At 39.7% G+C, this 27,339-nt stretch overlaps 1 protein-coding gene across 3 annotated transcripts in view; it reads left to right on the forward strand.

Annotated features, from left to right (window-relative positions):
• LOC149751090 (transmembrane and coiled-coil domain-containing protein STS1-like) overlaps window positions 1–27,339 on the forward strand; it is an 81,228-nt gene that overhangs the window by 18,004 nt on the left and 35,885 nt on the right. For 2 of the 3 annotated variants that reach the window (XR_016398709.1, XM_089927840.1), the window contains exons 5-8: window positions 5,658–5,820; window positions 5,902–6,054; window positions 8,916–9,034; window positions 9,209–9,300. Coding sequence is in view for 1 of the 3 variants with exons in the window: in XM_089927840.1 (XP_089783966.1) it covers window positions 5,658–5,820; window positions 5,902–6,054; window positions 8,916–9,034; window positions 9,209–9,300 (527 nt within the window). In the remaining 2 variants the exon portion in view is untranslated. Of the gene's footprint in view, window positions 1–5,657; window positions 5,821–5,901; window positions 6,055–8,915; window positions 9,037–9,208; window positions 9,301–27,339 lie in introns of all 3 variants that reach the window. The other variant, XR_016398710.1, reaches the window with a different exon arrangement.

The raw sequence follows: 27,339 nt of genomic DNA on the forward strand, positions 1-27,339 counted from the left end.
GGCACTTTTGTATCAAACGATTCCTCTACTTGCTATGGATGAGGGCGAAGGTGGATCAGTTTCGCTCACAACCACTCGAGGAGACTGTCTGGAAGAAGATTTGGATAGCTAGCTGCTTAAAATTTTTCGCGGACAATCCAAAATGAATCCACCATTCAGCTATAAAAATATTGAAGAAAATTACATATCAGAGTACTATATTAGTAACCATCTAATGTCAGGTAAATGCCCTCCTGATGTGTAACATACCTGAATTCATACTTTTCTTACTTACGACCAAGATACTAAAGCTGTCGCTGCCCTCTCCAAATATTTTGGTTTGTGAAAAAAATCGTATTGTACTATATTAATAATAGAAGATACCAGTTAACTTAATATGTCACTTAAGTTAATTTACTTCTTCCAAACATAGGGCCACGACTTATATTCTGGCTCCATCTTGTAAATCACATTACGCAGAGCGACCAGAAATTCATCATCCATATCGATTTCAGATACGCATCTACTACTTATTTTTTAATTTTTTCCAAATTTAAGCCTAGGCCACTGTGCGCATGATCGCATCAAAACTTGAATGAATGTATACCAAATTTTTATGGAGAGTAGCTTGCATACCCCTAAATACGTTTCTCATTTTACCTTTTTTTTAATTTTGATTTATTTTAAAAAAATTAATCCAAAATTATATTTTTAATTTTTAAAAATTATATATAATCTAAAAATTAAAAAGTTTTATATCAGCGTGTTGATCGTGCATAGATCTACAACATATAAAAAGATCAAGCCAAATTAAAATTTTGGCATGATGTCTACTTATTTTGTAATTTTTGAGCTATTTTTTTAAACCTCCAAAAAAAAGAGTGAGTGAGATAGGAGAGAGAAAGCACACCTTATTTAGCCTTGGATCTTCGTTCTGATAGCCGGAATCGGTTTTTTTTGGAGTATTTGGAAAGCGGAAGCGGAAGCGGAAGCGGAAGCGGTGGAGGGAGCCGTCGCTTTCAAAATGCTGTTGGGAAGGCCTTCGGCCTCCCTACTGGTGAACAGTCAACAGTGTCAACCTGGTTCGGAACCGGATTGACTCGGTGCGAATCGGCTGGTTCGCACCAAGTCTGCACTGAACCAACTAGTTGCGGCCGGTTTTGGTTAATAAAGGACCGGTTCCGGCTGGCTCAGTAGAGGTTTTGGCCGGTACAGGGCCAGAAATGAATGCATTAGGCAAGGCGGTACAGGGCCAGAACTGAATGTATTAGGCGAACCGACCCGGTTTCGCACCATATCGGTTCGACACTGCCCAAACTTGGCGATTTGACACAGTTTGGCAGACCTTGGAGTGGTGTTTATAATTGTATTCTAAGCAATTATCTTCAGTAGGCATCTGTAGTTGCTCAAGCTTACTACTTGAATAGAAAGTTATAGTCAAGGTAGGCCGAACTGGATTGAACTGCCCAGGTCGGCCCGTACCGAGCCGACTCGATGGGAAACTGGGTCGGTTCGCCTATTGAATTCGGTTTAGGCCCCCAATCGGCCAGAACCGGTTCCAAACCGACCGAAATCGTTGGAAAAGGCCTGAACCGACCGAAAAAGGCCCGAACCAACCTGAAAAGGCCCGAACTAGCCCGGAACCAACCGAAACTATCGAAACTGGCCGGTTCTGTTCAAACTCGGTGCGAATCGTCCGGTTCGCACCGAGTCGACTTGGTTCGGAGTTTGCACTAAGTCGACCTGGTTCGGAACCGGGCTGCCTCTTTCTTTCTTTGTTTTGTGACAAAAGGATGTTGGAAGGCTCGAGAAGGCCTTCTTAACATCCTTATTATGTTTCTAAGTTGGAGAGTTTTTCCCTTTTCCCTCACGGCAAAAATCACACCAATTCAACTTGATTGAAGAAAGATCCAAGCTTAAATAAGGTGTGCTTCCTCTCTCTTATCTCATTTCCTTTATTTTTTTGGGCTTGAAAAAATAGCTCAAATTTTGCAAAATAAAAGAAGATCATGCCAAAATTTTTGATTTGAGCTTGATTTTGTTATATTGTAGATCTATGGATTATCCACATGATGACATAAAATTTTTTAATTTTTGGAGTATATTCAAATTTTAAAATATATTTAGGGGCATGCAAGCTACTCTCCAAAAAAAATTGGTCTCCATTCATTCAAGTTTTGATGCGATCATGCGCATAGTAACCTAAATTTAGAAAAAATTGAGAAATAAGTAGTCTTTGATGCATGTCCGAGGGCCTAGAAAAATATATGTAGCATCCATTGTTGGGTTCAAATGGATCTAAGCTGAAATTAATTTTTTAAAATATTAATATTTAAAAATTATTTTTAACTTCAAAAAAATAAAAATATATAAATAATACTAAAAATTATGAAAAATTAGTAGTACATATTACATAATTCAGAAGTAATTTCTGAGGTAGAAATCATATTTTTTTGAATTTATGATATTTAAACATATTTTTAAATTTAAAAAATATTTAAAAAATATAAATAAATAATAATAAAACAAATTAAGGTGTATTAGATAATCAGGTGTATTTTTTGAGAAAAAAATTTTATCTTCGTCGTAATAAAATTTTGCTATTTTTAAATAATTGATAAGTTGACATACTTGATAAATCTGCAGAAATAGAGCCATCAAGAAAAAAGGAGGACCTAGAGCATGATATTGGTTGGGATCATGGAAAAATGCTCTCGGGCCGGCACCATTGGAAGTGCAATTGGTACGATACAGAGTTTAAGAGAGGAGAGATAACCAGGTTAAAGCAGCACTTAGCTGGTATCTATGTGCCGGAAATGTCCACAGGAGGTTCGTCAGCTTATGAAGTAGCACTTCGCTGATTTCAGAGCAGCGAAGGAGAGAATTTTCAAAAAGAAGGCGGAGGTGGACCGCCGAGAGGCAGAGCCACCTTTCTATCACTCTATGGATTTAAAGGGGGCGTCCACTCCAGATGACGAGGAGCCACAAATTTAGGCTGCTATACAGGCGAGGCTAGATGATCAGTGGTAGCAGGATGAGGTAGCTAGGCATAGGGCTCGATTTGGGCCTCATACTAGGAGTCGGGCTTTGGTCTGTGAGCAGTAGGGCAGATTCAGAGTTTAGGAGGACTACCTGAGTCTAGAAGGCCGTCACCAGAGGTGGTGGCCATATTGCATCTATGCTTGGCGTTTGTGGTAGCAAAAAGAAGTCATTTAAAGAGATTCCACTAGGAGCAGCAATTCATGATTTAGATCTTTATATCTTTTCCAATAGAGATTCAAAGCAGCAGAGGGTTGACACAATACTAATGAAGGATAAGAAGAAGGATATGTGGTGAGCTATTGGATCTTGGTTCCACTTTAGCCATATCCCAGCAAATGTGGCAGACAATACGTACTATAGGTCTGCTATTTTTATCATACAAGCTGGCGGTCTCGGTGTAGATCCTCCAGGCCCGAAGGGCATCTACTGTGAGCTTCTTGACAATAATAAGGAGGAGGCAATTCTGGTTTAGCAAGCTTTGGCTGTTGCTGCTAGCTCTCAAGCTAACCAATTATCAGATCTTCCTTATTGCATACAAAATTATTGTGAAGTGGATTATTATACTTAAGATCCCCTTCCTCTTATATGCACTTCAATCAAAGACTTAGATTACCAAATTATTCCACTTCTTCTGCTTCAAGAGGTTCCTCTATTTATTGTGAATCGGAGTGAAGGTTGACTAGTTGCGCTTATAGCTATTAGAGGAGACCGTTGCAAGAAGATCTGGATCGCTAGCCTCCTAAGATGTTTCAATGATAAGGCAAAGGGAAACTACCATTTAGCTGCAAATGGATTCAAGTGCATATTAGATACTATTTATCGTAAGATATTAGATCAGTTTGTCTATGTTGAAAAATACCTGGATTCATGTCATTTTTGCTTTCCATAACCGCCCTCGCATCGAAGTTGTGGGAACCCTCCTTAAATACTTTAGTCTATAAAACATACATGTCATATGATGTTAATAATTTGCTTACATTGATAAATAGTGATTCTGTATCTCATTAAAATTAACTTATCTTATCCAGACATCGAGCGACAAAGGCCAAATCAAGCTTCCTCTTATAAATCACTTTGTTAAAAGGCGGTCGAAAGTTCCTTCTCCATTTCCATTCTTGGGATTTTGAACTGGAATTTTGGATTCAGATAGTAGGCTACCAAGATATTTTGTACGTAATTAACAAACACATGATTGAGCTTGGATTTTATTTTATAAGAATAAACTAGCATAAGAAATATACTTGTTTATTAAGAGTAAATTAATGATTACATGCTAGATGTAAGGTCCTGTCTATTTGCTAATTCCACCTATGCCCAATGATCTCAATATATACTCATTAACATGCATTGGATCTGCCTGCGCAATCTTGACTTTAACAACCCTTATCATATGAGATAGGAGCTTATCTGTCTCACTATCCATGGCCCTAAGCACTCGATATAATGGTGCAATCGCTTTAACCATTTTGTCAGCCTGCTTCCAGAATTGTTGGTTTGTTACAAAGCCTCAATGTGACTGCGTTTCATGTCACTACAGGCATATTTGCTCTTTTGCTACTTGGCACTCGCGAATATTTGACACAGTCATGCCTTTTTTGATAAGGCTTTAGAGTGCAATGTAGTGCATGGTAAAGCGGGTGACTACTGGCCTCAATATACGAATTTTGTGTGCTTTCTCATCAAAGACAATACCTATGTGTGGTTATATACGAATTTTGTAATGGATTGGGCTGTCTCCACAACTTCACCCTATAGATCTTATTGATGTCCATTAGAATCAAATCTATGCAATGGGCAGAATATGGGGTCCTAAAATTATGCGGCCTCGTGATCATCAAAATCTCCCCGTGGCTATGTACTATGGTCCATTATCTATAAGCACCTACACAACAAGCTCTCCCCTAATGGCCTTTGTACCTTATCGGTCCAACGATGGCACCAAATGATGACAACAACGACATCCCCAGTTGGGTAAGTCTCTCTCTCCCTCTCTCCCCCCTCTTGACGGCGACGATGGCCTCTCTCTCCCTCTCCCTCTCCCTCTCCCTCCCTGGCTCTATCCCCCCTCGACAATGATGATGGCCTCTCCCTCTCTTTCTTTCGGACTCTCTCCCTTCCTCCCTCTCCCTCTTCCTCTCCCTCTCTCTTTTTTCCTCTCTCCTCTCTCTCCCTCTCCCTCTCTGGCTCTCCCTATTTTGGTATGCCTTGGAATGGCATGGTACAGACTTATACCGTGCCAAACCAGTCGCCGGCCGGTACGACCTTCGGTACTGATTTGGCGAACCTTGAGTTGGAGCTCTATGACTTAATCATTGAACAATAGGAGAGGTGATGTTGGCTATGATAGTTAAGTGATGAACAATAGAAATTACCAAGGAACTCATCATGTTTTAGTTTAAACTTAGTATGCCTTGAGTTGCTAAGTAAAAGTTTCATTCTACTGCTCTTGTAAGTTCACATAGCAATCTTTCAAAACTTGTGAACTTAGTCGTACCACAAGAGATGCATTTTACTAATTTCTTATTTAAATTTTAGCTTGGGAAAATTATAATGAAAATGTTGAAGTTTGTATTGTATTTTTCTCTCCCTGGGTTTGCTTCCCACTTCCATATTTGATTAGATACCTTGGTTTTTAGGAAGCTATGGAGATTATGGTTGCTTGCTCTGCAATGACTGCAGCAAAAGAAGTACAGTCAGAAGAATGTGAATCAACAGATAACAGCTGGTCTGGATGGAAACGTAGCGGCATCATTGGTGCAGCTGCACTTGCCGGAGGAACGTTGTTGGCCATTTCTGGAGGTAACAAACTCATCAATTTGAAAGAAATATCAAAATTTCCATGCATTGTGATTTAGCCCTTCCCCCTCTCATTTATAACAGGTCTAGCTGCTCCAGCAATTGCTTCAGGATTTAGTGCTCTATCTCCCACACTGGGAACCTTGGTCCCTGCTATTGGAGCAAGTGGCTTTGCTGCAGCAGCGAGTGCTGCAGGATCAGCTGCTGGCTCTATAGCTGTTGCTGCATCCTTTGGAGGTGAACTTCTATTGATCTTAAAATTCTTTGCATTAAGCAACCACAAATTTTTAAATCACAAAAACCGTAAAGGCAACAAGCTTGAGCATATTCTTACATTATTTTTTAATTATTCCTTGCCTTTTGTGCTGCTGCAATTTGAGCAAGACTTTATAAGGTTCTTTCCTGTCAATTACATTTGGCTCACATGGCTGTGTATTGCTTGCCACAATGTTGGTTTGGTGTCTTTCCCCATTTTCTCTTTTCATTTTTTTTTTCCAAAGAAAGAGGTGGCTGTTCCACATTGTTTAATTTCACTAAATTTAAAAGAAACAAGCTTGTAGAAGTCTTAAGGAAACAAAAGAAACCCAACAGCAAGAACAAAAGTAGAAGCCCCCCAAAAATATAAACCCATTCCTAACATGACCAAGAAAACGAGATAGGGCAAAAAGAATAGGGAAACCATTTTAAGAGGAATTAACTACAAGGTTGTCATTATTTGGCATGTCCAAAAGGTTATCACCGTTACTCTTGGGTAACATTTTTGTAAGTGCTTTTCCTTTCTTCTAATTGAGTACCTACCAGCCATTGAGATAGAAGAAACTTCATTGAAGAACCAAAGTCTCATCAAGTCAGCACACTTGTTTTAAGAAAAAATCTAGAGTTCTGTTCATTTGGAACAGCTGAAACAAAGTAGTAAATGCACCATCCCACACTTGTAAGACATTTTTCTTGATATTCTTTTTGTCTCAAAGAAGTCCAGCCTGACGTAAGAGAACCTGGTCCTCACACAAATTTGAAGCATTCCTTGAGCCACCTAAAAACATCCTAAAAAAAATGTAGTTTATAAAAAAATATCTCCTGTTTCATTGAAAGGAAAACATGGACATCTGACATGCATCCAATTCTTCTTTAGAAAATTAATTTTCGCCAAAATTTTGCACAAGGTAAGCCAATAAGATGTTTTCATCCTGAGAGGAGCAATAGAATTCCAAATTTGATTGACAATGCCCCCTAAAACTCCACCACAATTTAACAATCTATAGAAAGAGCGCACAGTAAAGACATCACTGCATTTCCATATCCTTAGGCATTTGTCCATATCATCAGCACTTAAAATCCTTGAAGAATCTGCATTAAAATGTCGAGTTCATCTGTGATTCTTACCAAGAATTCTTCTGAATTTCAAATCTCAGCTACCATGGTGCCACTTTGAAGCCATTTTACATTCTCTCTCCCAGGCAACAGAAAAGAGTTTAGGGAATTGTGAACTAGTTAAAATGAAGGCGGCGACTGCTGACTTCATTTAAAAAAATAAAAAAGGGGCCGAAGCCCCTATTTAATTTCGAAATAGGGGCTCTACCCCTATTTCGAAGCTGCAGAGGAGAGAGGGCTTTCAAAGCCCTCTCCCCCCTCCCTTCGCCTCTCTCGCTCTTCGCCACCCTTTCCCTCTCCCTCCCTTCCTCCTCCCTCTGCCTCTCTCTCTCTTCCTCTCTTTCCTTCTCTATCTCCTCCTCCCTCCGCCTCTCTCTCTCTTCCTCTCTTTCCTTCTTTATCTCCTCCCTCCGCCTCTCTCTCTCTGCCGCCCTCTCCCTCCCTCCTTCCCTCTCTCTCTTTTCCTCTTTCTCCCCCCTCCCCCCTCCCCCTCCCTTGTCGGTTCCCCTTTGTCGTTGCGTGCTAGAACAGCATGATACTGTACTGTACTGCCACCCTATCGGCTTGAGTGCCAATTCTACTACTGCAGACCTCGGAAGTCCCTTAATTCGAGAAATTGGCGAGGGAGGGGGAGATGGAGAAGGAAAGAGGAAAAGAGAGAGAGAGGGAGGGAAGGAGGGAGAGGAAGAGAGAGAGGGAAGGAAGGAGGGAGAGAGGGAGGGGAAGAGAGAGAGAGAGGCCGAGAGATGGAGAGGGCTTTCGAGCCCCCTTTCCTCTAACCAAGGCATAACAGGGGCAGAGCCCCTGTTTCGAAATGAAATAGGGGCTTTGACCTCCTTTTTTTAAAGTCCGCTATATTCCCCATCATTGTAGATTTTTGACCATCTTGTTTCCAAATCCTGATCAGGGGAATAAGAGCCATGTTATCACTTGCTTTTGATGTGCAATTACTTTGTTTAGTGATGATTTGGTCTTTTGGAAAGACTATGCCAATGATCAAATTCCTATGAAGGACATTACATAAATTAATTTCCAAGTATTACTCACATATGGTCCATGATCTGGTTATTCTCACATCATGAAGTGATCAAACATTAACATGATTTTACATTTTAACAAAACCTTCAATAACTGGATTAACTCATTTCGTTTATAAATCAATGGAAATCTATCTGCAAATATAATGATGTTTTCTTATTTCTCCAGATTGCCAATGTTTATTTCATATAGTTCTTTTTCTATTTTTTGAGCAATAACTATGATTTGAACCTGTGACCTCCTCAATGTAGTTCCTTTTCTTGTTGTTTTCTAGATAAGATCATCCAGGATTTTGTGCTAGCATTCAAGACTTCTATGAGCAGTCATATGTGAAAAGCTAAATTCAAGAAGACCAATAATAGAAATTTCATTATTAGTCCTATAGTGCTCATAGCAGCTATTAATTTTCTTTTTGCGAACCTGCATGTATCCCTGCTTCGTGAATAGATGGCCTATGCTTCTGAAATCTTGCTAATGCAGATAGCTACATCTTGCCAGGCATTGATACTTGTAAACATTGGTGGGGCTCTAAATTCTTCCAAATGATAATATCAATCGATACAATATATATCTATATCTCTCGTATAGACTTGCATTGGTAAATACAGCATGCTTGGTCGTGTGTTTTTTTTTCCCTTGCCAACCATCTAATCATTCTTCATCAGAACTCATTAAGTGATCGTGGATAGTATGCTTGATTTGCAAAACACAGTTGCTGGAGCTGGACTTTCAGGTAGCAAAATGGCTAGAAGAATTGCAGACATCGAAGAGTTCGAATTCATACCAATGGGAGAAAACCATAACCAGGGTGTGAGTTATCCTCCCTTTGCCGTTTTTCATGTGGAATTCTGAAGGAGGCTACTTTGTTGTGTGTTATAAGTGCAACGGCTTTGTTATGCCCAAAAGGCAGCTTAAACACCTTGGGGCTTTCGTAAATTCTGAATTCTGTCAATGAATTTTAATTAATCCTCTATTATTTCAGCGTCTAGCAGTCGATATCTTTGTTTCTGGTTTTATATTCGAAGAGGAAGATTTTAAAAGGCCCTGGGAAGAAATTGAAGATAACTTGGAAAGGTAGACCATTCTAGAATCATAAATGCAATTTTAGAGACAAGTGTATGATGATTCTTTTCTTTGCTGCCATTTTTCTTGTAGTTGTTCTTTTATGTCCTGCATTCTTTTATGTCCTGCATTGAACTATTAGCATATACATTTATGATCCTATATTTTTACAATTTTATTCTTAGAATGTAAATTCTGGAATATATCTTCCGCATTTTTTTCTTTTACTTGTATCTCATAGAAATCGTTAACCAAAGTTTTCATTACTTGGAGATCAGGTCGATAATACTGTCATCATTTTCACATAATCATAAGAAAATAAATTCTTATTATCAGGACAAAATCAACACATGTACTCAATAATCTTTTAAATGATGGGCTCATATGATATTGCTATGGTGAATGCCATGATGTGTTCTGAGTCGGGTCATAAAATCATATGTCCAACTGCATTGATTTTGATTAATAACTTAACTGTAGTTCTGGTATGCACTAAGAAACTACACTTATACAGTATGAATTGGTATTGTCTCGAGTATGATTTGAGAGTACCAGGAACTACACTTAGAAGCATCTTACAGGCTTGCTGATTACGTCACAGATTCTCTTACGAAGGATGGGTTTGAAGATATAAAGTGATTGTAACAACTTTCTTTGATCCCTCTATGTGCTAAACAAAAGACCTCTTTTTTCCCCTTTACTCATCTCCATTGTTTATAAATGTATTGAAATTCAAAATACCTTACCATTTAAGATTCTCCTACAAATAGGAATTTAGAGCTTAATTTGATGCTAGAAGGACCTTATAACTTGCGCATTTGTTTCAGACCTATATTTGCAAACTTGGCCCTTCTATTTTCTTATGATCATGCCTTTCAATTAATGCCTGAATTTACACATAGAAGTATATTTATCAGCATTAGAATGATCAATTGCCACCTTCACATCTAAATTTCCTAATGAATTGTCACCGAAATTTGTACTTCATGAATTTGAATAAGTAATCTTGTAATATGTTATTTTCTCCAGTTGTTTCAGTCAGGTCCTGGGTTGGTAAGGGTACTGGGGTGCTACCATCCTGACACTTGTGATGGTCTAGCATCCTGGTACCATATCAGGACACCTTTTTTTGAAAAACAAATTTTTTTTTAAAAGTTTGTTTAACTTTTTTAAAATGAATTTGTAATGAATTTTAGATGTTTTAACATCCTTTTTTTTAGTGAATTGTGGGGTTTATGGTTCTAGTACTATTTTTGGTCCTTTCTTCTCTCCCTTTCCTTCTCCCTCTTTCTCTCTCCTCATCTCTGTCTCTGGGCCCTTTTTGTGTCTGAGCCAAAGAGAGAAAAAGAGCCATCAAAGGCTCTCTTTTTCTAGTCTTGGGACTCTGCTATCCTAGTTGGTTGGTATCGACTGAGCTGGCTAGCGAACCAGCCTATCCCGAATGGTACCAACCAGGATAACCATGACATTCCAGTTCACAGAAAACTAGTGTCCTATACTCCTGCTCGTCTTAGGTACTGTTCTCTTATCAGAATGATCTAGCCAATATCATGGTATGTTGAACTGCACGTGGGCGCGGTTCCCCGTGCTGGGCGGCGCGCTCGCATGGGCGAGTGGGGAACTGCACCTGAGCACGGTTCCCCGTGCTGGCCACTGCGCCCAGGAGCGATAAACTCTGCGGCATTTAACGCGGCGGGCGCGCTGGCGCTTGCACTACGCACTTTGCGAAATTTTTTCCATGAGCGCATTGCAGTTCGGTACCAATTCAAACCGGTCCGAACCGAAATCATACCGCTCCGGTCGGCGACCGGTATCTCTACCAGTGCCGGTACGACGTACCTTGGGGACATGAGTTCTTGATAATACACTTTGTCATTTTTTGCATATCCATAAGAGCCATTTCGGTATCTAAGATTCATTGAGTAATCTTTCTTTCACAAAGACCAGTTGCTATAGTGAACAGAGTAAAGCTGTTAAAGGATGTCGAATTATAATGAATCTGTATTTGTTATTTTTTAATTTTCTTTGGGAAAATTGAGTTTTCTATTATACTGTTGGCCCTTGTGATCATTTCAGGAGTAAGGAAGAATTATGAAGATAAATCTAAGATAAACTCTTTAATTTATTGAAACGACTCTCTGTAATTTTGTTAAATAAATCTATTCGATTATTTTGTTGAGTGCGAATACTTTTCAGGTTCAAGTTGAATCCTTTTATTAGGTTTGTAAAGTAGGTTCAGAAAGTATGGTTACTACATGGATATTGCTTTCACCTATAGCATATAAGCAATATAACATGCTAGTCTTCGCCATATATATCTTAGTACATTCTATTTCATTATATATATGTAATTATTTGCTTAGGATATTTGTCTATGCAGGGGTCCTTGAGTGTGTTTGTCCTATAACCAAGTTACTGTGGTGGCATGTATGCCTAGTGTAAATGTTTATACATTAAGGTCTGCCAATGTAATAACCCTAATTTTTTTTTTATATATAAAAAAGGGATAGAATAGTCACTTAAAATTGATATAAGGGGTAAAATTGGAAGGAATCAAAAGTTAATGGCATAACAATAGATGCGTTGAAGTGTTAGGGGCAAAATGGAAAATTTAGCATTTTGATGTGACTTAATTCATGGGTTTGGCTATGTCGGTTGTGTGAAACAGAGAAGAAAAGGGGGGGAGTCTCAGGCAGTGACAGAGAGAAGGAAAAGAAGAAGAAGAAGAAGAAGAAGAAGAAAAAGAGAGAAGAAGAGAAGGAAAAAGAGAGAAAAAGAGAAGAAAAGAGAGAAGAAGAGAAGGAGAGGAAAAGTCCGAAAGAAAAAGAAGAGAAGGGAAGGGGGGATCCTGGTTGTGTGCCGGCTGAAATAAAAAGAGAAGTATCAGTCTTCTTTCCCTCGGTGCAAGGACCCAATCCTTCGAAGAGAAAGAGGTAAATACCCGTCCCTACCTAGTTTTTTTTTTATAATAAAATTAGGCTATACAAAGGGTGGATGTAGTCTAGAGGGGTCGGATAAGGGTTGTAGAGGTGGTTAAAAGAGGAAGAATCGGATTTCGACAAGTTTTTTTCGGCACTGCGGAAAAACTGTGTCGAAGTTTCAACTTCGGTGAATTATTTCGGGGGTCAGTCGGTCTCCGATGGTGATGCATGTTACCTCTCTGGAAACCCCTATAAGTGTAGAATGTTAGGTAAAAATTTTATAAAATTTGGAGTTTGGAAAGTGGATCAAAACCGGGATGAAGTAACCCACTGTCAGTCCGAGTTACTGTTCATCCGAGATGAAAAGTGAGAAAATGGTGGGAGTCGCCTCAAAACGCGCCAGAGTCGACTCGGGGCAGATTGGGGTCGACTCATGCCTCAGAGGGGTCGACTCATGAGGTTGGGGGTCTACTCTCTCTGAGAGTTCAGAAAATGAAGTTTTGCGGCTCTTGGTCGGGGTCGACTCATGAGGTTGGGGTTGACTCATGCTTCAGTGAAATTTTTAGTGAAGGAGGATTTTGACTCTTTCTCGCACCTTGACCCTATAGCAGTGGCTTAAGGTGTGTGTGCGATGCTTTTGCATCATAATACATATAAGGGGAAGATTAATTGATAGGAAAAAGAGAAAAAGGAAAGGATTTAAAAAAAGGGGGAGTTGAATCAATTAAAGTTTCCTATATTTATGATTTGGCACGTAGATTATGGCACTTGATACAAGACTAAATGTAATGTAAATGCATGTCACAGTTTGGCAAGAAGTTAGGGAGTAAGAAGAAAAAGCCCCCTACTGCCTACCATAAAGTTTGGGAGGCGTATCGAGGCCGTGCCGGATCGGCATGTGAGTGGGAGTCATGTACTTTGCACCATGAGCATTCTTAATTCATTTTCATGAATGTCGCCAAGTGTGAATTGATTCCACTTGTGCATATTGATTGATATTGTAGTAGATTTCTCTATAATCTTGTTTCTCCATGCTTGATTATTTTGTACATGCATTTGAGAGAACATTGTGAGGAATTACAAGGGGTAGATGAGTAGTTAAATTGGTTCCAAATTGTGAAATGACTTCTTTTGTAAATTGATTTCATTTTCTCTATTTTAAAGACTTGTAGAGCCCTTTTCAGTGGTATATTGAGTTGCATTGCACTTCCTTGATTCCTCACTCCCAACCCTGATGTTAGTTATGATTGGGTCGTGGTCGAGTGAGTGGTAGTCTTGATTATACTCCTTTTTAGTATAGTATTGGGAGGGTGGATTATGACATTATGCATGGCTTGGCAGTATCTACAGGACACCTATAATCGATGGGGTTAGACATCGGCCTGTGTGCACATAGTAGTCTTCTGGATGGGCGGAGCCCAGTCCCTTCCTAGGGGGGACACGACCCTAGGCGTAGGATCGGCCGGTCCTACGACTTATATTCTGCTTGCCGCCGGGCATAGTAAGACCCCGCGAGGTGCAGTATGGCTTTCCGCGGATGTAGAATTTCCGCGAGGTGCCATTTAGTAGTCAGATGTGAGATGATTCTCACGTATTTTTATGGATTTCTGTTCTGGATACTGGCCGGCATTTACATGATCAGTGTGGTGTCTTATCCTGCATATGCATGTGATAGTAGGAAGTTGTTGTGGTTCGCCTGGGGCGTAAGACCCACCTCCCGATAGCTATTTATCGATGTTTCAGAATATTGACACCCGATTTGTATGTTCCAGCATTATGATCTGTCGAGCATATTCATGAGTAGCATATATGGTTACTTGATTATTCCATTTGTGCCTCAGATGAGTTGATTGTGATTGTGGTGATATTGATGATTTACTCCATATTCTCTATGTTGAGTTCATGTTCATCTTGTTATTGATCTTGAGATTTCATCTCGAGCTATGATTATATCTTGTCTCATGTGCATAGTACTCTCTACTCCACTCACTGAGTATTCATATATTCACTCCTCAGTTTGGTGTTTTTGATTGCAGGCCATTCCATCAAAGATTTGAGAAGGGGCCCAATCTCGTATTTGATGGTCGGCGTGGCAATAGGCTTCGCTTCGTAGACTGGCAGGTGTTATATAGAGAGGAGTAGGATTAGAGATTGCCTACTAGCTGTGCTGCTCCATAGTATAATGTAGATAGAGGTTTATATCTTTTGGTGTATTATAAACCTTCTATTGTATATAGTGTATAGTTACAGTCATAGATCCTGTTGTGGATATGGGTTGACCATGGAAGGATTGGGAAGCAGGTATATATATATATATGTGCAGATCAGTTGTGTGCCTGTGATAATGTATTGCTATATATTGTCCAGGTTTATTATGTGATAGATTATGTGATTGCTGCTCTGACAGGTAGTGTTGTTGTATGTATTGAGATAATCCTGACATGTCAATATAGAAAGGTGATCATTTTGTGCATGCATCATGCCAAAATTTTCAAGATTTATTAATGATTGATAGGTAGTAGGGTTCTACGTGGTGGTTGGTGGCCTTATGCCTACCCGCATCCTAGGACCGTCGCGACTGCCCGCCGGAACGGGGCGGGGGTCGTGACAAAGCTTGGTATCAGAGCAATGGTTAATAAGAGTCCTGTCAGAGCAATAGGGTGAGTCAGGATTAAGTATAGGATTATGTTATGGAGTATAGGGGTTTTCTGTATGTTATTTTATAAGTCATTTACAATTCAGTAAAATATATTTGGGGATGAGACTTAAGAGTTCTTTTTGGCTCTACTTGATATAAAATTTTATATTATTCAGTTTACAATCAAGATTTGTATTTTAATAGAAAGTCAATTAATAAATTCATAGGATATTAATCAGAGTTGTGCAACGAAAGTATAGTGGATCGAGTCAATTTAAATTGGTCAAAAATATTGACTGTGATGGGAGACTAGATTTTTCAATAATGAAGATTTATGTTAATAAGAGAAGGGGAATATTGTAGATTTTCAGATTAATTATGATATAACTATGTTATTTCTCTGATGGTTTTTGCTATTTTTGCTATGTTAAGAGATAATTTATGTAAACTCATCATAAATTCTTGACTGCTACAGTAAAAGAGTGATATTCTAGATACCTGAAGAACCAGGGTTCTTCTTTCAAAGCGATGCACCTGTGTAATGTAATTCATCATTACATTTAATTTCTGCCCTAAAAGCTAGGAAGGCAATAGGAAAGGAGTATAAGACTTATTTAACCTGTGTAATGGATACCTGAAAGGAGATCAAATTGAAGGATATTCCAGTAATGAATGAATACCCTGATGTTTTTCCAGAAGATATTCCTGGTTTGCCACCAGAGAGAGAGATTGGATTTCTAATTGATTTGATTCCCAATACCACACCAACCTTCAAAAACCCCCTATAGAATGGCTCCAGTTGAAATGAAATAATTAAAGGAGCAGTTGCAAGATCTGTTTGATAAAAGCTTCATTTGACTTAGTGTGTCACCTTAGGGAGCTCTAGTATTGTTTGTAAAGAAGAAAGATGGAAATTTGAGGTTATGTATTGGTTATCGAGGATTGACAAGGTAACAATAAAGAACAAATACCTTCTGTCTCGGATTGATGAATCTTGTGAGGTGTATACGGATCATAAAAGTCTAAAATACCTTTCTATCAGAAGGAACTCAATATGAGACAGAGAAGATGATTGGAATTGATAAAAATTATGCTTTGTCTATACACTACTCTCCGAAAAAAGCTAATGTTGTGGTAGATGCACTAATCAGAAAAGCTTCTGGTAGTATTGCTGCTTTACTCACATTCGGAAAAAGCTAATGTTGTAGCAGATGCATTGAGCCGAAAATCAATGGGCAGTTTATCTCACATCTCCGTCCAGAGGAGAGAGATAGTCAGAGATCTGGCAGATTTATTTGGTCAGAGACTATCTTTTGAGGTATCAGAGGTTCGTCCTTTGATTGCACAGTTTCAGGTGAAACCGAAGTTGATAGATGAAATCAAGGTTTCACAGGATTTAGATCCAATCTTTATGAAACTGAAAGGAGAAGTGCAATCAGGACAGACAGAAAGGTTTCAAATTGTGGATAAAATAGTGTCTCTGCTTGGAGTGCCAGTTTCTATTATATCAGATAGAGGTTCACAGTTTACCTCTAGATTTTGGCAGAAACTCCATGAGGCATTAGGAACTCGGCTTGATTTCGGTACAGCATTTCATCCTCAGACAGATGGACAGTCGGAGAGGACCATTCAGACCCTCGAGGATATGCTCAGAATGTGTGTACTGGATTTCACAGGTAGCTGGGACAGATACTTACCTTTAGTGGAGTTTGCATATAATAACACCTATCACTCCACTATTGGTATGGCACCTTATGAGGCACTTTATGGGAGGAAATGTAGATCTCCCTTATGCTGGTCTGAGATTGGGGAGAAGCACCTAAAGGACATCAGAAAAGGTGTCAGTGATACAGCAAAGGTTGAGGACAGTGTTCAGTAGGCAGAAGAGCTACTCAGATGTCAGAAGGAGAGATGTGCAGTTTGGCATGGAAGATCATGTGTTCCTAAAGATCTCTCCTATGAAAGGAGTAATGAGGTTTGGAAAGAGAGGCAAGCTTAGTCCTAGATACATTGGCCCCTTTGAGATATTAGACAAGGTTGGCACTGTATCTTACAGATTAGCACTGCCTCCAAACCTCAGCCATGTGCATCCAGTATTCCACATATCTATGCTCCGGAAATATGTGCCAGATCCATCCCATGTGCTACCAGTGCAGGAAGTTACAGTAGAGGGAGACCTTTCTTATGAAGAACTTCCTGTAGCTATCATTGATACTCAGATAAGGAAGCTGAGAAATAAGGAAATATGTATGGTGAAGGTCCAATGGCACCGGCACAATATTGAAGAATGCACTTGGGAGTCGGAGCAAAGTATGAAGAGCAAATACCCTCACCTCATTGAGTAATCAGGTAATTTACTCTTTTAAATTCGAGGACGAATTTTATATAAGGGGGAGGATGTAATAGCCCTAATTTTTTTTTTAATAAAAAAAAGGGATAGAATAGTCCTTTAAAATTGATATATGGGGTAAAATTGGAAGGAATCAAAAGTTAATGGCATAACAGTAGATGCGTTGAAGTGTTAGGGGCAAAATGGAAAATTTAGCATTTTGATGTGACTTAATTCATGGATTTGGCTGTATCGGTGGAGTGAAACAGAGAAGAAAAGGGGGGGAGTCTCAGGCGGTAACAGAAAGAAAGAAGGAAAAGAAGAAGAAGAAGAAGAAGAAGAAAAAGAGAGAAGAAGAGAAGGAAAAAGAGAGAAAAGGAGAAGAAAAGAGAGAAGAAGAGGAGAGGAAAAGTCCGAAAGAAAAAGAAGAGAAGGGAATGGGGGATCCCGGTTGTGTGCCGGCTGAAATAAAAAGAGAAGTATCGGTCTTCTTTCCCTCGGTGCAAGGACCCAATCCTCCGAAGAGAAAGAGGTAAATACCCGTCCCTACCTAATTTTTTTTTTATAATAAAATTAGGCTATACAAAAGGGGGATGTAGTCTAGAGGGGTCGGATAAGGGTTGTAGAGGTGGTTAAAAGAGGAAGAATCGGATTTCGACAAGTTTTTTTGGGCACTGCGGAAAACCTGTGTCGAAGTCCCAACTTCAGTGAATTATTTCGGGGGTCAATCAGCCTCCGATGGTGATGCATGTTACCTCTCTGGAAACCCCTATAAGTGTAGAATGTTAGGTAAAAATTTCATAAAATTTGGAGTTCGGAAAGTGGATCAAAACCGGGATGAAGTAACCCACTGTCAGTCCGAGTTACTGTTTATCCGAGATGAAAAAAAGTGAGAAAATGGTGGGAGTCGCCTCAAAACGCGCCGGAGTCGACTCGAGGTCAACTGGAGTCGACTCGGAGCAGATTGGGGTCGACTCATGCCTCAGAGGGGTCGACTCATGTGGTTGGGGGTCGACTCTCTCTGAGAGTCCAGAAAATGAAGTTTTGCGGTTCTGTGGTCGGGGTCGACTCATGAGGTTGGGGTCGACTCATGCTTCAGTAAAATTTTTAGTGAAGGAGGATTTTGACTCTTTCTCACACCTTGACCCTATAGCAGTGGACTAAGGTGTGTGTGCGATGCTTTTGCATCATAATACATATAAGGGGAAGATTAATTGATAGGAAAAAGAGAAAAGGAAAGGATTTAAAAAAGGGGGGAGTTGAATCAATTAAAGTTTTCTATATTTATGATTTGACACGTAGATTATGGCCCTTGATACAAGACTAAATATAATGTAAATGCATGTCACAGTTGGGCGAGAAGTTAGGAAGCAAGAAGAAGCTCCCTACTGCCTACCATAAAGTTTGGGAGGCGTATCGAGCCCATGCCGGATCGGTAGGTGAGTGAGAGTCATGTACTTTGCACCATGAGCATTCTTAATTCATTTTCATGAATGTCGCCAAGTGTGAATTGATTTTACTTGTGCATATTGATTGATATTGTAGTAGATTCCTCTATAATCTTGTTTCTCCATGCTTGATTATTTTGTACATGCATTTGAGAGAACATGGTGAGGAATTACAAGGGGTAGATGAGTAGTTAAATTGGTTCCAAATTGTGAAATGACTTCTTTTGTAAATTGATTTCATTTTCTCTATTTCAAAGACTTGTAGAGCCCTTTTCAGTGATATATTGAGTTGCATTGCACTCCCTTGATTCGTTACTCCCAACCCTGATGTTAGTTATGATTGGGTCGTGGTCGAGTGAGTGGTAGTCTTGATTATACTTTTTTTTAGTAGAGTATTGGGAGGGTGCATTATGACATTATGCATTGCTTGGCAGTATCTACAGGACACCTATAGTCGATGGGGTTAGACATCGGCCTGTATGCACATAGTAGCATTCTGGATGGGCGGAGCCCAGTCCCTTTCTAGGGGGGACACGGCCCTAGGCGTAGGATCGGCCGGTCCTACAACTTATATTCTGCTTGCCGCCAGGCATAGTAAGACCCCGCGAGGTGCAGTATGGCTTTTCGCGGATGTAGAATTTCCGCGAGGTGCCATTTAGTAGTCAGATGTGAGATGATTCTCATGTATTTTTATGGATTTCTGTTCTGGATACTAGCCGGCATTTACATGATCAGTGTGGTGTCTTATTCTGCATATGCATGTGACAGTAGGAAGTTGTTGTGGTTCGCCTGGGGCGTAAGACCCACCTTCCGACAGCTGTCTAGTGATGACTTCGCATATTGACATCCTGATTTACATATTGGTGTGGTGTTATATTCTATTCATGCATATGGCAGTAGGGAGTTGTTGTGGTTCGCCTGGGGCGTAAGATCCACCTTCTGATAGCTATTTATCGATATTTCAGCATATTGACATCCGATTTGTATGTTCCAGCATTATGATCTGTTGAGCATATTCATGAGTAGCATATATGTTTACTTGATTATTTCATATGTGCTCCAGATGAGTTGATTGTGATTGTGGTGATATTGATGATTTACTCCATATTCTCTATATTGAGTTCATGTTCATCTTGTTATTGATCTTGAGATTTCATCTCGAGCCATGATTATATCTTGTCTCATGTGCATAGTATAATGTACATAGAGGTTTATACTTTTTGGTGTATTATAAACCTTCTGTTGTATATAGTGTATAGTTACAGTCATAGATCCTGTTGTGGATATAGGTTGACCATGGAAGGATTGGGAAGCAGGTATATATATATGTGCAGATTAGTTGTGTGCCTGTGATAATATATTGCTATATATTGTTCAGGTTTATTATGTGATAGATTATATGATTGCTGCTTTAACAGGTAGTGTTGTTGAATGTATTGAGATAATCCTGGCATGTCAATATAAGAAAAGTGTTCATTTTGTGCATGCATCATGCCAAAATTTTCAAGATTTATTGATGATTGATAGGTAGTAGGGTTCTACGTGGTGGCTGGTGGCCTTATGCCTATTCGCACCTTAGGACCGTCGCGGCTGCCCGCCGGAACGGGGCGGGGGTCGTGACAAAGCTTGGTATCAGAGCAATGGTTAATAAGAGTCCTGTCAGAGCAATAGGGTGAGTCAGGATTAAGTATAGGATTATGTTATGGAGCATAGGGGTTTTCTGTATGTTATTTTATGAGTCATTTACAATTCAGTAAAATATATTTGGGGATGAGACTTAAGAGTTCTTTTTGGCTCTACTTGATATAAAATTTTATATTATTCAGTTTACAATCAAGATTTGTATTTTAATAGAAAGTCAATTAATAAATTCAAGGGATATTAATCAGAGTTGTGCAGCGAAAGTATAGTGGATCGAGTCAATTTAAATTGGTCAGAAATATTGACTGTGATGGGATTCTAGATTTTTCAATAATAAAGATTTATGTTAATAAGAGAAGGTGAATATTGTAGATTTTCAGATTAATTATGATATAACTATGTTATTTCTCTGATGGTTTTTGCTATTTTTGCTATGTTAAGAGAAAATTTATGTAAACTCATCATAAATTCTTGACTGCTACAGTAAAAGAGTGATATTCTAGATACCTGAAGAACCAGGGTTGTTCTTTCAAAGCGATGCACCTGTGTAATATAATTCATCATTACATTTAATTTCTGCCCTGAAAGCTAGGAAGGCAATAGGAAAGGAGTATAAGACTTATTTAGCCTGTGTAATGGATACCTGAAAGGAGATCAAATTGAAGGATATTCCAGTAATGAATGAATACCCTGATGTTTTTCCAGAAGATCTTCCTGGTTTGCTACCAGAGAGAGAGATTGGATTTGTAATTGATTTGATTCCCAATACCACACCAACCTTCAAAAACCCCCTATAGAATGGCTCCAGTTGAAATGAAATAATTAAAGGAGCAGTTGCAAGATCTATTTGATAAAAGCTTCATTTGACTTAGTGTGTCACCTTAGGGAGCTCTAGTATTGTTTGTAAAGAAGAAAGATGGAAATTTGAGGTTATGTATCGGTTATCGAGGATTGACAAGGTAACAATAAAGAACAAATACCTTCTGTCTCAGATTGATGAATCTTGTGAGGTGTATACGGATCATAAAAGTCTAAAATACCTTTCTACCAGAAGGAACTCAATATGAGACAGAGAAGATGATTGGAATTGATAAAAATTATGCTTTGTCTATACACTACTCCCCGAAAAAAGCTAATGTTGTGGTAGATGCACTAATCAGAAAAGCTTCTGGTAGTATTGCTGCTCTACTCACATTTGGAAAAAGCTAATGTTGTAGCAGATGCATTGAGCCGAAAATCAATGGGCAGTTTATCTCACATCTCCGTCCAGAGGAGAGAGATAGTCAGAGATCTGGCAGATTTATTTGGTCAGAGACTATCTTTTGAGGTATCAGAGGTTCGTCCTTTGATTGCACAGTTTCAGGTGAAACCGAGGTTGATAGATGAAATCAAGGTTTCACAGGATTTAGATCCAATCTTTATGAAACTGAAAGGAGAAGTGCAATCAGGACAGACAGAAAGGTTTCAGATTGTGGATAAAATAGTGTCTCTGCTTGGAGTGCCAGTTTCTATTATATCAGATAGAGGTCCACAGTTTACCTCTAGATTTTGGCAGAAACTCCATGAGGCATTAGGAACTCAGCTTGATTTCGGTACAGCATTTCATCCTCAGACAGATGGACAGTCGGAGAGGACCATTCAGACCCTCGAGGATATGCTCAGAATGTGTGTACTGGATTTCAGAGGTAACTGGGACAGATACTTACCTTTAGTGGAGTTTGCATATAATAACAGCTATCACTCCACTATTGGTATGGCACCTTATGAGGCACTTTATGGGAGGAAATGTAGATCTCCCTTATGCTAGTCTGAGATTGGGGAAAAGCACCTAAAGGACATCAGAAAAGGTGTCAGTGATACAGCAAAGGTTGAGGACAGTGTTCAGTAGGCAAAAGAGCTACTCAGATGTCAGAAGGAGAGATGTGCAGTTTGGCATGGAAGATCATGTGTTCCTAAAGATCTCTCCTATGAAAGGAGTAATGAGGTTTGGAAAGAGAGGCAAGCTTAGTCCTAGATACATTGGCCCCTTTGAGATATTAGACAAGGTTGGCACTGTATCTTACAGATTAGTACTGCCTCCAAACCTCAGCCATGTGCATCCAGTATTCCACATATCTATGCTCCGGAAATATGTGCCAGATCCATCCCATGTGCTACCAGTGCAGGAAGTTACAGTAGAGGGAGACCTTTCTTATGAAGAACTTCCTGTAGCTATCATCGATACTCAGATAAGGAAGCTGAGAAATAAGGAAATATGTATGGTGAAGGTCCAATGGCACCGGCACAATATTGAAGAATGCACTTGGGAGTCGGAGCAAAGTATGAAGAGCAAATACCCTCACCTCATTGAGTAATCAGGTAATTTACTCTTTTAAATTCGAGGACGAATTTTATATAAGGGGGAGGATGTAATAGCCCTAATTTTTTTTAATAAAAAAAAGGGATAGAATAGTCCTTTAAAATTGATATATGGGGTAAAATTGGAAGGAATCAAAAGTTAATGGCATAACAGTAGATGCGTTGAAGTGTTAGGGGCAAAATGGAAAATTTAGCATTTTGATGTGACTTAATTCATGGATTTGGCTGTATCGGTGGAGTGAAACAGAGAAGAAAAGGGGGGGGAGTCTTAGGCGGTAACAGAAAGAAAGAAGGAAAAGAAGAAGAAGAAGAAGAAGAAGAAAAAGAGAGAAGAAGAGAAGGAAAAAGAGAGAAAAGGAGAAGAAAAGAGAGAAGAAGAGGAGAGGAAAAGTCCGAAAGAAAAAGAAGAGAAGGGAATGGGGGATTTCGGTTGTGTGCCGGCTGAAATAAAAAGAGAAGTATCGGTCTTCTTTCCCTCGGTGCAAGGACCCAATCCTCCGAAGAGAAAGAGGTAAATACCCGTCCCTACCTATTTTTTTTTTTTATAATAAAATTAGGCTATACAAAAGGTGGATGTAGTCTAGAGGGGTCGGATAAGGGTTGTAGAGGTGGTTAAAAAAGGAAGAATCGGATTTCGACAAGTTTTTTTCGGCACTGTGGAAAACCTATGTCGAAGTCCCAACTTCGGTGAATTATTTCGGGGGTCAATCAGCCTCCGATGGTGATGCATGTTACCTCTCTGGAAATCCCTATAAGTGTAGAATGTTAGATAAAAATTTCATAAAATTTGGAGTTCGGAAAGTGGATCAAAACCGGGATGAAGTAACCCACTGTCAGTCCGAGTTACTGTTTATCCGAGATGAAAAAAAGTGAGAAAATGGTGGGAGTCGCCTCAAAACGCGCCGGAGTCGACTCGAGGTCAACTGGAGTCGACTCGGAGCAGATTGGGGTCGACTCATGCCTCAGAGGGGTCGACTCATGAGGTTGGGGGTCGACTCTCTCTGAGAGTCCAGAAAATGAAGTTTTGCGGCTCTGTGGTCGGGGTCGACTCATGAGGTTGGGGTCGACTCATGCTTCAGTGAAATTTTTAGTGAAGGAGGATTTTGACTCTTTCTCGCACCTTGACCCTATAGCAGTGGCCTAAGGTGTGTGTGCGATGTTTTTGCATCATAATACATATAAGGGGAAGATTAATTGATAGAAAAAAAAGAAAGGAAAGGATTTAAAAAAGGGGGGAGTTGAATCAATTAAAGTTTTCTATATTTATGATTTGGCATGTAGATTATGGCTCTTGATACAAGACTAAATATAATGTAAATGCATGTGACAGTTGGGCAAGAAGTTAGGAAGCAAGAAGAAGCTCCCTACTGCCTACCATAAAGTTTGGGAGGCGTATCGAGGCCATGCCGGATCGGCAGGTGAGTGGGAGTCATGTACTTTGCACCATGAGCATTCTTAATTTATTTTCATGAATGTCGCCAAGTGTGAATTGATTTTACTTGTGCATATTGATTGATATTGTAGTAGATTCCTCTATAATCTTGTTTCTCCATGCTTGATTATTTTGTACATGCATTTGAGAGAACATGGTGAGGAATTACAAGGGGTAGATGAGTAGTTAAATTGGTTCCAAATTGTGAAATGACTTCTTTTGTAAATTGATTTCATTTTCTCTATTTCAAAGACTTGTAGAGCCCTTTTCAGTGATATATTGAGTTGCATTGCACTCCTTTGATTCGTTACTCCCAACCCTGATGTTAGTTATGATTGGGTCGTGGTCGAGTGAGTGGTAGTCTTGATTATACTTTTTTTTAGTAGAGTATTGGGAGGGTGCATTATGACATTATGCATTGCTTGGCAGTATCTACAGGATACCTATAGTCGATGGGGTTAGACATCGGCCTGTATGCACATAGTAGCCTTCTGGGTGGGCGGAGCCCAGTCCCTTTCTAGGGGGAACACGGCCCTAGGCGTAGGATCGGCCGGTCCTACAACTTATATTCTGCTTGCCGCCAGGCATAGTAAGACCCCGCGAGGTGCAATATGGCTTTCCGCGGATGTAGAATTTCCGCGAGGTGCCATTTAGTAGTCAGATGTGAGATGATTCTCATGTGTTTTTATGGATTTCTGTTCTGGATACTTGCCGGCATTTACATGATCAGTGTGGTGTCTTATTCTGCATATGCATGTGACAGTAGGAAGTTGTTGTGGTTCGCCTGGGGCTTAAGACCCACCTTCCGACAGCTGTCTAGTGATGACTTCGCATATTGACATCCTGATTTACATATTGGTATGGTGTCATATTCTATTCATGCATATGGCAGTAGGGAGTTGTTGTGGTTCGCTTGGGGCATAAGATCCACCTTCCGATAGCTATTTATCGCTGTTTCAGCATATTGACACCTGATTTGTATGTTCCAGCATTATGATCTGTCGAGCATATTCATGAGTAGCATATATGTTTACTTGATTATTCCATATTTGCTCCAGATGAGTTGATTGTGATTGTGGTGATATTGATGATTTACTCCATATTCTCTATGTTGAGTTCTTGTTCATCTTGTTATTGATCTTGAGATTTCATCTCGAGCCATGATTATATCTTGTCTTATGTGCATAGTACTCTCTACTCCACTCACTGAGTATTCATATACTCACTCCCCAGTTTGGTGTTTTTGATTGCTGGGCAGGTGTTGTATAGAGAGTAGGATTAGAGATTGCCTGCTAGCTGTGCTGCTCCATAGTATAATGTAGATAGAGGTTTATACTTTTTGGTGTATTATAAACCTTCTGTTGTATATAGTGTATAGTTACAGTCATAGATCCTGTTGTGGATATAGGTTGACCATGGAAGGATTGGGAAGCAGGTATATATATATATGTGCAAATCAGTTGTGTGCCTGTGATAATATATTGCTATATATTGTTTAGGTTTATTATGTGAAAGATTATATGATTGCTGCTCTGACAGGTAGTGTTGTTGAATGTATTGAGATAATCCTGACATGTCAATATAAGAAAAGTGTTCATTTTGTGCATGCATAATGCCAAAATTTTCAAGATTTATTGATGATTGATAGGTAGTAGGGTTTTACGTGGTGGCTGGTGGCCTTATGCCTACCCGCACCCTAGGACCGTCGCGGCTGCCCGCCGGAACGGGGCGGGGGTCGTGACAGCCAACCCGTACCGAGACCCGTGCTGATACACGGTACACCGAGGTATGTAGGTTTCGAACCGACATGCCAATTTTTTTAAGCTTTTTAGGTTTGATTTATTCGTAATCATTTTTTTTTCAACTTTTTCAATGATTTTAAGCAAGGTACGTCGTACCGGTACCGGTCGGCATGCCGGTGGTGTCCCGTACCGGTCCAAACCGGTTCCGTACCGGTCCCCTACCGGTCCGTACCGGTCCCCTACCGGTCCGTACCGATCCCGTACCAGTCCGAACTGGTTTCATACCGATCTGAACCGGTCCCGTACCGGTACCGGATTCCACGCTGATCCGGTACCGGTCCTAGGCCGGACCGGTACGTACGGTCCGTACCGGCCAGTACGTACGGTACGACAGACCATGATTTTAAGTATAATTTGATATTTTTTGATATTCCTATGATCTTGATATAACTTTTTTTATGATTTTAAGTATAAATGATGCATCTTGTCGTTTTAAAGAGATACAAAACATAAAATAATTAGTGAGATGTTGCATGCTACAAGAAACAAAATGAAATTTCCTAAAATTAATTCGTGAGATACAAAATATAAAATGATACAATCAATTACATATATTTAAAGTATAACATACATACCGATATCTAAATCTCATCGAGTGGCAATGCCTCTTGTAGATATACGAATCGTTAGCATAATTAGGAGGCACATTAGCCCACCATTCTAACCAAGCGGCGTTGTAGTCCTGTACGCTTTTCCCATAAGGAAATGCTCTCAGTTATAACCACTCTCAGATCTCTCGCTGAAGCTTTAGCTCTGAGAGATGTTTTCTGGCTGATAATGAGAGGCCCATCCAAATATGCTGGCAGCAAAATCCAACCTGTAAGATGCTCTGGGCTGCGTAGAGTAGTAACCGCTGGAAGACGATGTTTTCGTACCGATGTCTTAATAGAAAAATATCGATCAATACATGCCTAATTGTTATCAATCAGACAGCTACATAATCTGTCTAAATATGGAATAATATGTGCCTGATTGTTAGCAATCAGACAGCTACAGAATCTATTTAAATATGGAAACCTATGCACAATATGACAGCAGCTATTATAACGTAATATGCGCTTGATTGTTAGCAATCAGACCGCTACAGAATCTGTCTAAATATGGAAACCCAGCTCACACCTATTTGACGGACATCCCTCTTCAAATTGATGCTGGGCAATCAATAAGCATCAATTTGCCAACAAGAAATTGATGACGCTGCTGGGTCATGGCCTTGGTAAACACATCAGCCACTTGAAGATCTGTGGAGACACGAGGAAGAGAAATAACACGAGTGTCAACTGCCTCTAAAAGAATGACAATCTACTTCGATATGCTTGGTGCGCTCATGATAGGCAGGATTAGCGGCAATCTGAATGGCACTAGTATTGTCAGCATGAAGAGGAGTAGGATGATGTTGAGAAAATCCAAGTTCAGTTAGCAGCCCGCGAAGCCAAATGATTTCAGAGCAGGCAACAGACATGGTGCGATATTCAGACTCAG

The sequence above is a fragment of the Phoenix dactylifera genome, chromosome 16 (genome assembly GCF_051530095.1).
Source record: "Phoenix dactylifera cultivar Ajwa chromosome 16, Ajwa_hap1_PhDact_Kaust_v1.1, whole genome shotgun sequence".
In the NCBI taxonomy this organism is placed as follows: Eukaryota; Viridiplantae; Streptophyta; class Magnoliopsida; order Arecales; family Arecaceae; genus Phoenix; species Phoenix dactylifera.